At 51.9% G+C, this 16,039-nt stretch overlaps 1 protein-coding gene across 1 annotated transcript; it reads left to right on the top strand.

The window, feature by feature from the left end:
* The first annotated feature begins 7,649 nt into the window (after window positions 1–7,649).
* LOC123350088 (olfactory receptor 52B2-like) lies at window positions 7,650–8,600 on the top strand. Its single transcript, XM_044988458.1, has one exon. The coding sequence runs from the start codon at window positions 7,650–7,652 to the stop codon at window positions 8,598–8,600; it is 951 nt and encodes a 316-aa protein (XP_044844393.1).
* Window positions 8,601–16,039: the final 7,439 nt, after the last annotated feature.

The following is a 16,039-nucleotide window of genomic DNA, read 5'->3' as shown; positions in this document are numbered from 1 at the left end:
GTGCCCCCGCTGGGCTGCTAGCTGAGCAAGGAAACTTTCTAGTTTGGCTTCTTCCACACTGCAAGGAGAGGGCCCCTTGGCACCCGGAAATGGAAATTAACACTTTAATTCTCTGTAGCAAAATAGACATCATCAGCTCCCGTGATTTTTCATTGCACACCCAGGGCCATGGCACTATGTCTGAAGAGAAGACTGAGGGGTGGCCTGATAGAAGTCTTCACATCTGTAAAGGGCTGTTATAAAGAGATTGGCGATCAATTGCTCTCCATGTCCACTGAAGGTAGGACAAGAAGCAATGGGCTTAATCTGAGTTTTAGGTTTCATATTATGAAAAACTTTCTAACTCTCTGGGTAGTTAAGCTCTGGAACAGTTACTAGGAAGGCTGTGGAATCCCCATCACTGGAGGTTTTGAAGATTAGGCTGGACAAACACCTGTCAGGGATGGTCTAGGTTTACTTGTTCCTGCCTCACGAGGTCCCTTCCAGCCCTACATCTCTATGAAGTAGTGAGCACTGGTTTCTTGAGAGGGCAGTGCCTTTTTATATGGCTGGGCTCTTGGCACCCACAACAAACCCTTGTCCTTGCCTTGTCAGTAGGCCATACTTCGGCCTTCACCTGCCTAACCCCTTCTCCTGGGCTTGCCTTCCCCTCACAGTTCAAAGCTTGTGTGTTTGATTTGCTTATCCTTAGCCAGTGAACCCAGGGTGAGGTGGTGTAGGCTTGGAAGCTGGGGAGATGCCTTGCCAGCGTAGTCCGGTACTTCCAGCATAGTCTTGTACTTTGAAAAATGAGGCATTCCCATTTTGGTTGAGGAGGCCTGTGCGGTTGGAGTTATGGGTTCAGAATTATACAGCGCAGGGTCGTCCCCAACCCCAGCACTCAACCAGCCCCTCAGTTAAATCCCCTAAAATAACCTAGGCTGACAGATACAGAGGACGATGGGTGGCAGCAAGGTATGAGTTCCTCAGCAGTGAGGGGGTTCACTGACGGCTCGCTCTTTGCTAACATTTGAGTCTGGATGAGATAGAGGCAGAGCAGGTCCCTGGGGCTCCCTGCTGGCTCTGAGCCCCCACTCTGGTATTCCCAGGGCAGCAGTATAAATATCCCTATGTCTCAGCCCCAGTCAATGTGAACAGGGCTGGTCCTAGACCCAATGGCACCCCAGGCAAGGAGCATCTTTGGCACCCCCTCCGCATTTGTTAAACTTTTGAATACCTTATTTTCTATTGCATTTGTAGCTCATTTCATGACTTTGATGCACTATTTGCATGCATGATTAAGACTATAAATTTGCACGCTAGGATCTGTAAATCTGTATTTATTCATGCCATATATAAACAAATAAAAAATTTTTTAAATAGTGTTACAGTCAGTGGATACGTCTATACTACCCGCCGGATCGGCAGGTAGTGACCGATCTATCGGGGATTGATTTTATCGCGTCTAGTGTAAAATCGACCCCCGATCGCTCTGCCGTCGACTCTGGAACTCCACTGGCGATGAGAGGCGGAAGCGGAGTCGACGAGGGAGCAGCAGTGGTCGACTCGCCACCGTCCTCATGGCCAGGTAAATCGACCGAAGATACGCCGCTATTTGCGTAGCTGAAGTTGCGTATCTTAGGTCGACCCCCCCAGTGTAGACCTAGCCAGTGACAGCTGTAGAATGTTAACCCTTGTCCTAGAACGTGGTCAGCCAGGCCCCGGTGGGTAGATAAGGGGCAGGGCTGGGCCAGTCATTCGGTGAGAAAGAAGAACAAAGTGAAATGAGAGCCCAGCTGCGATACTGTGAACTTGGTTTTATTGTGTAATTGTGAAAATGTACCTGAGTTTAAAGACATGAAACCTGTAAGTAGCGACTCATAAAGGACGTATTTAATGAGATCGCTTGTGTTATTTTATTGCTTGAAAATGCCAGTCATTGGCTCCATCTGTCACTGTGCTGCAGTTCACGAGGGCAAAGACGGGAAAAGCAACTTTCTGAACTAAAGGAGAAGGGCTAACGTTGTACAGCTGTCACCTGCTGTAATGCTGCTCCACCCAATGTCGGTGCACAGTGCAATCTCTCCGGGTTTGTACATTTCACATATTCTTAAAATTAAACAGTTTCTATAAGCTTAGAGGAAATGATTTTTTTTTTAAATTTGCTTATTGTAAGGGAGTGGGCTCACCCCTGCGGCACCTCCGGCTGGTCATCCATGGGAATTAGCTCACCAGCCCTCTGCAGGCTGGTGATCCGCTACCACTTGCCCCCATGTCCCTCCCAGGACCCCAGTGTCCCTTTCCCTGGGTTGCTACCCCCCCGGCAGTACCCCCACACTCTGGGTCACCCCACCTCACCTCAGTCTGGGCTACTGCCAGTCACCATCTAGCCCCGCGCCCTGGGGCAGACTGCAGTGTACGCCACTCATCACAGGCAAGGTTGGGTTGGACCTGCTGCCTCTCTCTATAGCTGGGCTGCCCCTCTACTGCCCCAGTACTGGTCTTAGGCCCTCAGCTAGGCCCACAGCCTGGGGCTTTCCAGGCTGGAGCACCCCAGCTCCTCTAGCCTTCCCCCAGCCCTGCTCCACTCCCAGTACCCTGCTCAGCTCCCTGCCACCAGGCCCATCTCCCTCTACAAGCAGAGAGAGACTCCTGAGCTGCTGGCTGCCCTGGCCTTCTTATAAGGCCCGGCTGGTCTGTTTGGGGCGTGGCCCCAGCTGCAGCCACTTCCCCCAATCAGCCGGGGTTTTGCTCCCTTATCCAGGCCCAGCCCTCTGCAGGGCTTTTCCAACCCCTTGCGGGCTGGAGCGGGTGTCCGTCGTTCGGGGCCCAGTGTTCCACCTTACACATCGAATCAATAAATATTGTCTTGGAAACACCAATAACCACGCAAAGGATTGGACACTGTAATACAATCGGTTCTTTGTATAGGAGTGTGTGACGCAAATAAAACAGTGGGGGGGTGCCCTTAAAATAGACTTTCTCCAACAATTTCCAAGTTGCCCTTTATTTGAAACATAAAGGGTCTGTATGTGGGCGACAGGGAGATTACCAGAGCCAGGGACTAGCTGTTCTGTTGCAGGAACAGCCGAGCTAGGGAAGCTCTGCGTTCCCTGTTGCCAGGCCACTTTTCTGCTGCCCGTGGTGTTGGCACCATCAGACCCACCTACTTTTTGCAGACTCCGGGCAGCACCCACCAGTTCGAAGTGCCCGGCTTTGCACACAGCAATGCCTGGCTGCTGGCGTGGCTCCGGATGTGCCCCGCTGACTGGGTGAGTTGCAGTGGCCACGCCAGTGGCAGAGGCTGGAGCAGCCCCAGTGCACTGTCCCCAGATGAACTGACAGAGACACGCCCCAGACCACACTATCCGACATACATGTCCCGCAGGGAGGGACCGGCCTGCACAGCCACCTAGGGGAGCAGCTGCTGTGTCCCACTTGCTGGGCGGGGTGTGCGTGGGTGGGTCTGCACAGCGTTTAAAGCTGGCTGCCCCCTGTGGCTGACTGGGGCTCGCTGTGGGGCTGTGTCTGGGCTAGCTGAACCCCAAGCCTGAGACCCCCGGGGGGGAAGGGACTCACAGAGGTCAAATGTCTACACAGCCCCAGTCCACAGAGCAACTGCAGGAAGGGGCATGGGCCTGGCAGAGCGAATCCCCAGACATGGCCAGAAGGAGTTGCCCCAGGCGGTGAGCAGAGCCCCGGTGACACGCTCTCGGAGAGGAAGAATGGTCTTGTGACTACGGCTCTTGGCTGGGACTTGGGAGCCCTGGAGTCAATCCCTGGTTCTGCCACTGACTTCCTGGGTGACCTTGGGTGAGTCACTTAGCATCCCTGGAGATCCGTTCCCCACCTACAAACTGGGGGCAATGTGACTTCTTTGCTCCCACCCTTTGTTTAGGTTGAGAGCTCTCTGGGGCAGGAGCTGCTCTCGCTGTGTGTGTCCAGCCCAGTGCAGCAGCGCCCTGATCCCAGTTAGGTCTTGTAGGTGTTCCCCTGCTCCCCGTGTGAAATAACAGCCAGAGCCTGGGCATTTGGGCTGGCGATGGGGAAAGCCGTCGGGAATCTCATTCATACAAACACTGGGAAATCCCTCGTTTGAAGATCGCACCTGCATGAGGCTGATGCGGAAACTGGTGAGTCCCTGGGGCTCCCTGCTGGCTCGGAGCCCTGCTGGGATTCCCAGGGAGGCAGGATAAATATCCCCGTGTCTGAGCCCCCGTCAGTGTGCTTCACGCTGCCTGGAGCTCTCCACCCGGATCACAGGCAGAGATTCCTCAGCGCTGGCTGGAGCAGGAGCTTGGTGAGTCGTTTGGGAGCGGGGCAGGCCTCCATTACTGGTGCACCCCTCTTTTTAGAAAGTTGCCCGTTGTGTATCATCAATGGGGACATTAGCACACCAAGGACCCACTCCAAGGGCACCTTCAACATCCACTGGTTTCAATGGGAGCTGAGGGCACATAGGACCTTGCAGGATCGAGCCCACAGTCAAAGAAAAGTGTGAAAATATAGACTCGAATGCAGAGTGTGTTTTATGCTTGCAGTGAGCTGCAGTATTCTCATCGGGTATTGCTGCTGGTTTGCAGAGAGCCCAGGAATGGAAAATGGGCATTCCCAGTTCTTGTCCCATCACCTGGCCTCTCCCTGGGCTGGATCCTGCAAAGACATTCCACAGGAGGGCTCCCTATGTTCATTTTTCCAGTGTGCAGGAAAGAGATAATACCTGCTGCTGCTCAGTGCTGTTATTACAGATCATTTGTGTCTCATTCAGGAAGGGGAGGTGGGTCTTGATTTCTCATCCCAATAGCTCAGAGGAGAGCAGGGCAGAATCACTAGCATTTTGTTCATAGAATCATAGATTATTAGGGTTGGAAGGGACCTCAGGAGATCATCTAGTCCAACCCGCTGCTCAAAGCAGGATCAATCCCCAAATAGCCCCCTCAAAGATTGAACTCACCCCCCTGGGTTTAGCAGGTCAATGTTCAAACCACTGAGCTATTCCTCCCTCCCTCCTTATGCCAAGCTTCCAAATGAATCAGCTATAAAATAATAATGAACTTCAGGGCTTTAGATACTGACGTGACACTGCCTTGAAATACCAAAGATGGTGGGTGGAGGGACAGAAAGACAGGGGGATGGAAACTAGTTTTTACTTTTGTATTTTCAGGGAATGTGTAATTCTAATAGAGCAGCTGAATTCTCCACTCTGCAAATCACATGTGCAAGGCTGAAGTGGGCTTTGTCTTCCCAGTGGATCATATGGAAATACCGTGTGTAACTACTGCAAAGGGATATTACATGGGGCTGCCTTTGCGCAACATCCCAGGTACCCTGGATCACAAGCTGACCCAAGACATTCTCCCAAGGTTGGTTGCAATAACTCCAGTTTTTACCTTACTACTTCGAGGAAGTCTGTACGCCTCAGATAACAAAGGGCCAGATCATCAGCCAGTGTCACCTCACGTAGCTCCACTGCCTTTGATAGGGCTGTGCGGATTCCACCAGCTGGGGATCTGGCCCCGTGTGACAGCTGGACACACTTCTGAAGGAGCCAGCTGTCATTTAAGCAGTGGGATGGAATAGGGTGAGAGACACGGCATCTGCAGCCAGGAGAAAATCTCCCCAAGAGATGCAGCTGCCAGGCTCACAGACAGGGAGACGCCAGTCGCCCAGGCAGGGTTTATAATGTCATGTCTCTGCCTGGACACACGGCCATTTCCTGACCCGGCAGACATTCTAACAGGCCCAGGGAAGGGTACGGGGTGTCATTAGTACCTGAGTCTCCTGCTCAGTCATTACCCTGGAGAGTCGTCTGGGCATCTCCGAGCTGGGGTTAGATGCTTTCACTGACAAACAATCTGCTATTTTAGGCCAGACTAATTAAAAGCACCAAAGAACAAACTGCAGCTACTGCAGATGTAGGAAGAGAGGCATTGCCAGGCCGGGTCAGACCAGGGTCTGTCTCGTCCAGCGTTCCCCCTCCAACAGTGAGCTGCGCCAGGTGCTGCAGGGAAGGGGCAAGAAACTCCAGACCTGGCAGGTGTGGGATAACATGACACTTCTTCAGGGATCATCCTGACCTGTAATATTGGCAATTGATTTGAATGTGAAGCATGAGGTTTAATCTCTTTCAATACTCGGTTGTTTAGCACTAACTCTTAGACCTATTGACTGACTGATTGATTAAACATGAGGATTAGAACTTGCCTGCAGACTCCCTATACCAGGCGGTGGCAAATTCGTTCGGTGGAGAGGGCTGAATTTCATTGTTAACTCTGGCCCATTGGCTGAGGCGTAGAGTTAGCCCAATGGATCTGTCATTGATATCAAAGGGAGCGCTGCATGGAGATCACGGGTAGAGGCACCTGAAAAGGACTTGGGGGTCATGGTGGATAATCAGCTGAACACGAGCTCCCAGTGCGGTGATGGGGTCAAAAGGGGCTAATGGGATTCTTGGACGTATGAACAAGGGACTCTCAGTACGAGTAGGGAGGTCATATGACCTTTGCATTTGGCACTGGGGTGACCCCTGCTGGAATCTTGTGCCCAGTTCTGGTGTCCTCAATTCAAGAAGGAAGTTGATAAACTGGAGAGGGGTCAGGGAAGAGCCACGGGAATGATTAAATGATTGGAAAAGCTGCCTCGTAGCGATAGACTCAAGAATCTCAGTCCGCTTAGTTTAACAAAGAGAAGGTGAAGGGGTGACATGATCAGAGTTTATGAGTACCGAGATGGGGACCAGAAATATGATACCAGAGGGCTCTTCAGTCTACAAATGTCTAACAAGATTTAATGGCTGGAAGTTGAAGCTCAACAAATTCAGACTAGAAATAAGGCACAAATTCTCAGCCGTGAGGGTGATTAGCCCTTGGAAAGGGTTACCCCAAGTTGAGGTGGATTCTCCATCCCTGACAATCTTTAAATCAAGAGTGGAGGCTTTTAGAAAGATCTGCTCTAATTCAAACAGGAATTGATTCAGGGCAGTTCTCTGGCCTGTGTTATACAGGAGGTCAGATGTGATGATCACGGTGGTCCCCTGTGGCTGTAGAATCTATGAATCCGTTAGTGATCCGTTCTGCAGTGACTAAACTTTGAGTTGTCGTTGTATTTAGTTATTCAGTAGCTGACTGTTACATTCACCGTTGCTCAACGGGAAAATATCAAGTAGGAACCGAGCTGGGTGAATAATTCCTAACAAAGCTGAACTTCACCTTTTGGGTTTCTGTTTGTGTATCGTCCTAGAGCTTACTAATATGTGCTTTCATACATTAATTATCTGAAACGGTCTGCCCAATAATTCTTGCATCTGGCTTGTTTAGAATGGGTTGCAGGTGTTCCTATCTGACATCTGCTCTTTCTGACTGGTCACTGTCACACGGTACATTTCTTTTCTTTACAGGTCTGAATGTAGCTCTTAGACTCAGGTTTGCATTGCATTCAAAGAAAGCACATTTCAAGTTCACGTTATGTGAATATTTGGCACTTTTTCCTGAAAAGAACCTGTTTTCGGTGGCCGAGAGGGCCCTGGGCCTTGTGCAATCTCTCGCCAGGGGGTGAATTTCTCTCTAGAAGGTGAGTGAGAAGTGAGTGTGAAAGGGGCAATACCCCCCAAATACTGACCTTGAGTTTCTTTCCAGCTTTGCCTAGCATCCAAGCAGAGCCCACACTTCATCATGTCTGCTGTCAACAACACAAAATTCAGTCATCTCACATTCATCCTCCTCGGCATCCCGGGCCTGGAGGACTGGCACACCTGGATCGCCATCCCCTTCTGTTTGATGTACACTGCTGCTCTTTTAGGGAACTGTGTTCTAATATTCCTTATTGCAACCGAGCGCAGCCTCCAGGAACCCATGTACCTTTTCCTCTCCATGTTAGCAGTCAGTGATTTAGTATTATCTACTTCTACAGTGCCGAAAATACTGGCCATCTTCTGGTTTAGGGCCAGGGAAATTGCTTTCGAGTCCTGCCTCACCCAGATGTTCTTTGTTCACTTTGGGTTTGTTGTCGAGTCGGCCATCCTGCTGGCCATGGCATTTGATAGGTACGTAGCCATCTGCGACCCCTTGAGATACACGACTATCCTCACCAATGCGAAGATTGGGAAAATAGCCACGGCCATAGTCATCAGAAGCTTTTGTATAATTGTCCCTGCTGTCTTTCTGCTCAAATGGCTGCCCTTCTGTAGAAGCAACGTCCTACCACACTCATACTGCGAGCACATAGGGGTGGCCAGACTGGCCTGTGCAGACATAACCGTCAATATCTGGTATGGCTTTGCAGTGCCGATTGCAACCGTTATACTAGATGTTATATTTATTGGGGTGTCTTATGTGCTGATCCTCAAAGCTGTCTTCAGGCTCCCCACCAAAGATGCCCGGCTCAAGGCTTTTAGCACCTGTGGCTCCCACGTCTGTATCATTATCTTGTTTTATACCCCAGCATTTTTCACTCTCCTAACCCACCGCTTTGGCCATCATGTCCCCCGTCACATTCACATCCTGCTGGCCGATCTCTACGTGCTCATCCCCCCCGTGCTAAACCCCATTGTTTACGGGATGAAAACCAAGCAGATTCGGGTACAAGTGGGCTGCATGTTCTCGCAGAAGTGGAAATGGTGCTGAGTGCCCCCGCTGGGCTGCTAGCTGAGCAAGGAAACTTTCTAGTTTGGCTTCTTCCACACTGCAAAGAGAGGGCCCCTTGGCACCCGGAAATGGAAATTAACACTTTAATTCTCTGTAGCAAAATAGACATCATCAGCTCCCGGGATTTTTCATTGCACACCCAGGGCCATGGCACTATGTCTGAAGAGAAGACTGAGGGGTGGCCTGATAAAAGTCTTCACATCTGTAAAGGGCTGTTATAAAGAGATTGGTGATCAATTGCTCTCCATGTCCACAGAAGGTAGGACAAGAAGCAATGGGTTTAATCTGAGTTTTAGGTTTCATATTATGAAAAACTTTCTAACTCTCTGGGTAGTTAAGCTCTGGAATAGTTACTAGGAAGGCTGTGGAATCCCCATCACTGGAGGTTTTGAAGATTAGGCTGGACAAACACCTGTCAGGGATGGTCTAGGTTTACTTGTTCCTGCCTCACGAGGTCCCTTCCAGCCCTACATCTCTATGAAGTGGTGAGCACTGGTTTCTTGAGAGGGCAGTGCCTTTTTATATGGCTGGTCTCTCGGCACCCACAACAAACCCTTGTCCTTGCCTTGTCAGTAGGCCATACTTCGGCCTTCACCTGCCTAGCCCCTTCTCCTGGGCTTGCCTTCCCCTCACAGTTCAAAGCTTGTGTGTTTGATTTGCTTATCCTTAGCCAGTGAACCCAGGGTGAGGTGGTGTAGGCTTGGAAGCTGGGGAGATGCCTTGCCAGCGTAATCCGGTACTTCCAGCATAGTCTTGTACTTTGAAAAAGGAGGAGGCCTGTGCGGTTGGAGTTATGGGTTCAGAATTATATAGCGCAGGGTCGTCCCCAACCCCAGCACTCAACCAGCCCCTCAGTTAAATCCCCTAAAATAACCTAGGCTGACAGATACAGAGGACAATGGGTGGCAGCAAGGTATGAGTTCCTCAGCAGTGAGGGGGTTCACTGACGGCTCGCTCTTTGCTAACATTCGAGTCTGGATGAGATAGAGGCAGAGCAGGTCCCTGGGGCTCCCTGCTGGCTCTGAGCCCCCACTCTGGTATTCCCAGGGCAGCAGTATAAATATCTCCATGTCTCAGCCCCAGTCAATGTGAACAGGGCTGATCCTAGACCCAATGGCACCCCAGGCAAGGAGCATCTTTGGCACCCCCTCCGCATTTGTTAAACTTTTGAATACCTTATTTTCTATTGCATTTGTAGCTCATTTCATGACTTTGATGCACTATTTGCATGCATGATTAAGACTATAAATTTGCACGCTAGGATCTGTACCTCTGTATTTATTCATGCCATATATAAACAAATAAAACATTTTTAAAATAGTGTTACAGTCAGTGGATACGTCTACACTATCCGCCGGATCGGCAGGTAATGATCGATCTATCGGGGATTGATTTTATCGCGTCTAGTGTAGACATGATAAAATCGATCCCCGATCGCTCTGCCGTCGACTCTTGGAACTCCACTGCAATGAGAGGCGGAAGAGGAGTCGACGAGGGAGCAGCAGTGGTCGACTCGCCGCCATCCTCATGGCCAGGTAAATCAACCTAAGATACGCCGCTATTTGCGTAGCTGAAGTTGCGTATCTTAGGTCGACCCCCCCAGTGTAGACCTAGCCAGTGACAGCTGTAGAATGTTAACCCTTGTCCTTTCGTTCAAAAGGTTGCTTTTCTCACCTTTGCCCTCGGGAACTGAAGCACAGCGTCAGACAGATCCAATGACTGGCCAATGGCATTTTCAAGTGAAAAAATAATGGGCAATCTCATTAAATATGTTCTTTATTAGGCACTACTTACACGTTTCAAGTCTTAAAAAACACAGGTACACCTTCACAATTACACAATAAAATGAGGCTCACAATATCGCAGCTGGACTCTCACTTCACTTTGTTTTTCTATCTCACTGACTGACTGGCCCAGCCCCGCCCCTTATCTACCCACCAGGGCCTGGCAGACCACATTCTAGGGCGTTCCAGGAAAATGTAGTTCTCAGAAAGTCTGGAAGGTTCCAAGAGATTCTAGAAAGATCAAGAACATTCTAGAAGGTTAGTGAAAAATGAATCCACATAGGGAATACTTGAAATATTTTACTTCACACATTCTATTTTCCCTTTTGTGACTAACAACAAAAACAGCAGCCTGAGCTAGGTGCCCCTCAAGCCTGGCACCCCAGGCAGTCGCCTGGGTCGCCTGCCCCTAAATCTGGCCCCTAAATCCACCTGCCCCTCACCCGGATCACAGGCAGAGATTCCTCATCCCCAGCTGGGCAGGAGCCAAGGGAAGGAGGAATTTCTGGATTATGTGTCTGACTCTCAGGCTTCCCAAGTGATCTCAGGCCAATAGTTTCAAGTCTGTCTCAGCCAGGAGAGGTGGTTTTGGGGGTGAAATCAAGCCAGCCTTGTGATACCCTGGGACTGTTGGGAAGTATGGAACCGGCAGCGAAGAGCTGCAGGCTTCTGGAGACAGACATCCAAAATCAGAGTGAGCCTTAACCGCTGAGCCTGTTTAGCCTTATGCGCTTTGGAGTTCAAACCCCAGGACTTGCTCAGGACTTTCCCAGCTTTGGATTCCATGTTTGCAGCTTGAACCTCTCAACAATAAGCCAAATCTAAATTCACCCACATCTAGGTTCAAAATTTAGGCTTAGATCTGAAGTTTCATCTGTAGCCCCAACAATCAGTAAGCCACATTCCAGTCTCGTTTACAGCTGTGTAAACCCAAAGTAATGACACTGTCTGGTGCATGTGTGTGTGCGCATGCGGATCTCGTACCTTGAGTGTGCAACCCTCTGATCATATTACCATTACCCTCATCTTCTGTCTCCCACCCCACTGCTGTTTGTTCATTGTGCTCCCTTGTGAGTCTTGTTTCAAACACAGCAGAACAAACGTGTGTCTCTATAATTACCGGTGACTCTTAGGAACACAGATATTGCCATCCTGGGATGGGTGTGGCTAGTGCAGTCTGGTCTGACCCGTGCTCCGGGGGTGAGATTCCGGCTCTGCTGAAGTGAACAGCAAAGCTCCTAGAGACTTCACCCGTGCCAGGATTTCATCCCAAAGTATGCTGTAAATTCCAGCTCATTTTAACACTTTCACTGATGCTGTTTTGTCCATTTAGTTACCAGACAGTAAATAGAAGATCAAAGGCCAGCATGGCAGCTATCAGTCACAGACTCCAGTGCTGGAACATTCACCGAGTCGGTGTCCCTGGCACGGAGGAGCTGCACGTCTGGATCTCCATCCCCCTCTGCTCCATGTACATTATTGCACTGCTGGGGAACTCTGTCCTATTATTTATCATAGTAGCAGAGCAAAGCTTCCATGAGCTCATGTGCCTTGGTTGATCTGCTATTATCTACCACCGCCCCCCAAGATGCTGGTATATTCTGGTTCAGGGCTGGGGAAATTTCCTTTGGCTCCTTACCAAGATGTTCTTTATTCATTTAATCTTTGTTGCAGAGTTCACAATATTGCTGGTGATGGTGTTTGATCGAAGTTACAGACTAGATGCAGAAATTACTGGGTGAACATTTCTGTCCTATGCTATGCCAGAGGCCATGGCAGATCATCATAATGGTCCCTGGCCCACATTACCATAGTACCTGAGCTCCTTACACTCATGCACAGATTTCATTCTCTGGAGCACTGGGAGGCAGGGAAGTATATCACTAGAGAGGCTGCAGGGCAGGCAAGGGAAAGGCCAGAGTGGAGAGTCCAAGTGAGGCTGTTGCTTAGGTTACAGATTTGACATATGATCAGGTGTATCGCTAGGGGATGGGATAGGTCAGGCCTGACCACGCATCTAGGATCGAGCCAATCTCTGTTTGCAGCGTTGGTGTAGCCCGGTGCATCCCAACGTATTAGAGACAAGGCGGAGGAGGTGAGATATTTTTATTGGAACAATTTATGCTGATGGAAGACACAAGCTTCCAAGCTACTCAGACCAGACTAAGAGCTCATTACAAAAGCATCTTTGCCTCTCTTGGAATTGACACCTCCTCATCTATTATCCGGAGTGGACTACATCCACCCTGAGCGAATTGGCCCCGTCAGCACTGGCTCTCCACTTGTGAGGTAACTCCCTTCTCTTCATGTGTCAGTCTATAATGCCTGCAGCTGTAACTTTCACTCCATGCATCTGAAGAAGTGGGTTTTACCCACGAAAGCTTGTGCCCAAATAAATCTGTTAGTCTTTAAGGTGCCACCGGACTCCTTGTTGTTTTTGTGGATACAGACTAACCCGGCTGCCCCCTGATACTCGAAAGCGTGTCTCTTTCACCTACAGAGGATGGTAAATAAAAGATAATACCTCCCCCACCTTGTCTCTCTGCTATCCACTCTCCGGTATTTTGCAAGAGCATCCAGTTTAAAGCCAAAGGTTAGAGAGTTAAATCCACAGTGATAAATGACCTGAGTGGTGCTGAGCATTTGCAGCGCCTCCTGAAGTAAACGAGGGCTCAGTGTCTCTGAAAATCAGGCTGCTCATTTAGGTGACTAAATACAAATGTTGGCGCCTAACTTTGGCCACTCAGCTTTGAGCACTTTGGGCTAAGCGATTTGTTGAAAGCCTCACAGTGAGTCAGTGTCAAAGGCTCTCCCCCAAAGTAGCGCTCCCCAGATCTGGTACCTAGAACGCGGAACTGTCAAGTCTCAAGGTATCTCACACCTCTTCCAAAGCCCCAGCTCCTGAAGTCATGTGCTAACACACAAATCTCAGCTTTCATTTTTTCTAAAGTAGGTTTGGCAACAGAGGAAAAAACGTTTGAAATGTGAACCTGACTGTGATTTGGGGAGGGGTCTCATCTGACTCATGGTTTTGAACAGCTGTGGCTGGTGATGCTAAGACCCAGCTCTGCATCCTCTGCTATCACAGGGGGGTTTGGTCTGAGGTTCTGTTTCAGGCCCATCTTTAATAATCACCACCCACAAAGCAGAGGGGCTGGGTCTGCCCTCAGTACCTCAAAGGAAAGAGACACCTAATGAACAGAGTGAACAACTCCAGATTCTGAGCATGGCCCTGAGAGCTAGGAACTAACTCCCGATGTGCTCGGGCGGGTCACTGCGCATAGTGAGGCTGTTTATAAAATGCCCCTCACTGTCACATCTAGGCAGATAAGTGGGGAGGGGCAGAGTTATGTAAACCACCTTGAAAATAATGCTCTGCCCTTCTCCACCCAAGGCTGTCAGTCTAGAATATGAATACGGGTGAATTAAGACCCACAAACCCATTGCAATGTGGGCCTGAGCCTGATTTTACAGATGGGAAACTGAGGCACAAAGCAGTTAGTCGTCATCTTCAGAAGTCTTTGGGTCCTGGAGAACCTCAGAAAATTAAGTCATACAAGTCTCCAAATGGGCCCCCTCCCCACCCCCCAAAATCTCAGGCAGCCAAAATTAACAGGAAATGCTGGGAAAATTGGTGTACTCATACAGCAAGGCTCTGGCAAAGATTAGACCAGAACCCAGGAGTCCAGGTTCCCAGCCTCCTCTGCCGCTCACTCTAACCTCTAGACACCCTCCTCCCCTCCCGGAGCTGGGGGCAGAACCCAGGAGTCCGGCCTGTAACAGCCCTTCCCCCACCCCGCTAACCCCCCGAGTTGGGGGCAGAACCCAGGAGTGCGAGCTCCCAGCCCCCCAATCGCCCCGCGGGGGTCGGAACCCAGGAGTCCGAGCCCCCGGCCGGCGCCCCGCCCCGCCAGGCGGGCGAGCGGGCGGAGGCAGCGAGCCGCGGCGGCCGCTCTCGCCAATACGAGCCCGGCCCGCCCCTGCGTCCTGCCCAGCGACTTCCTGCCGGGGCGGCGCCGGCTGGGCGGCCGGGCACCGAACCGAACCGAACCGCCGCGAGCCCGGGGCCCGCCGAGCCCGGCTGCAGGTAACGCGCCCGCCCCGCCGCCCTGCCCGGCGCAGCAGCAGCCGCCAGCCCGGGGCGGGGGGGGAACCAGCCCGGCTCCGGTCTGCAGCGCGACGGGCCGGGGGACACCCCCCCACACAGAGCTGCTGGGATCCCCCCCCCCAACACACACACACACGCACACAGAGCTGCTGGGATCCCCCCCAACACACACACACAGAGCTGCTGGGATCCACCCCCCCCCCAACACACACACACGCACACAGAGCTGCTGGGATCCCCCCCAACACACACACACACAGAACTGCTGGGATCCACCCCCCCAACACACACACACAGAACTGCTGGGATCCACCCCCCCAACTCACACACACACACACAGAGTTGCTGGGACCCCCCCCAACACACACACACACACACACACACACAGAGCTGCTGGGATCCACCCCCCCAACACACACACACACAGAGCTGCTGGGATCCACCCCCCCAACACACACACACACACAGAGCTGCTGGGATCCACCCCCCAACACACACACACACACACACAAACAGCTGCTGGGATCCCCCCCCCGCCCGCCACCACACACACACACACACACACAGAGCTGCTGGGATCCACCCCCCCCAACACACACACACACACACACACAGCTGCTGGGATCCACCCCCCCCCAACACACACACACACACAGAGGTGCTGGGATCCACCCCCCTCCCCCCAACACACACAGACACACACAGAGCTGCTGGCTGGTGGGACCCCCCCCAACACACACACACACACACACACACACACACAGAGCTGCTGGGATCCACCCCCCCAACACACACACACACCCCTACCTGCTGGGATCCACCCTGCCCCCCAACACAGACACACACACGCACACAGTTGCTAGGGACCCCCCCAACACACACACACACACACACACACAGTTGCTGGGATCTACCCCCCCCCACACACAGAGCTGCTGGGACCCCCCCAACACACAGACAGAGCTGCTGGGATTCCCCCCCCCCCAACACAGACACACACACACACACACACACACAGCTGCTGGGATCCCCCCCAACACGCACACAGAGCTGCTGGGATCCACCCCTCTCCCCCCCCCCCCGGTAAGGCGCTTTGCACCCCCAGCGGCGCTGCTCGCCCCCTTCGGGGGGGGGGGGGGGGGGCTCTGCGGCAGTGCCCGGAGCAGAGGGGAGTTGGGCAGGGTCAGGGAGCAGCTCAGTGGCAGAGCCAGGGCTAGAGCGAATTCTCAGCACTTGTCTACATGGGGAAGTTTATTGCCCCAGCCAGGCTGGCATGGGTCCCCCCCACCCCTGGCCGCCCCTGGGCTGCTGTGGGTTCCTCCCCACTCCGCCGCTGCCAGGCTGGTGTCGGTACTGATAGGTGAAGGAACTAGGGGTGCTCCTGCCCCGCTGGCTTACGGTGGTTTCCATCATATACAGGGTTTACAGTAAGTGGCCGTCAGCACCTCTGCTATACAAATTGTTCCAGCACCCCTGTGGGCACCGGCGCGGGTACCTCCGGCACCGCCACGGGTACGCTGTGCTGT

The sequence above is a fragment of the Mauremys mutica genome, chromosome 1, assembly GCF_020497125.1.
Source record: "Mauremys mutica isolate MM-2020 ecotype Southern chromosome 1, ASM2049712v1, whole genome shotgun sequence".
In the NCBI taxonomy this organism is placed as follows: Eukaryota; Metazoa; Chordata; order Testudines; family Geoemydidae; genus Mauremys; species Mauremys mutica.
The sequence above is the reverse complement of the archived record's forward strand: the minus strand, read 5'-3'. Positions and strand labels throughout refer to the sequence as shown.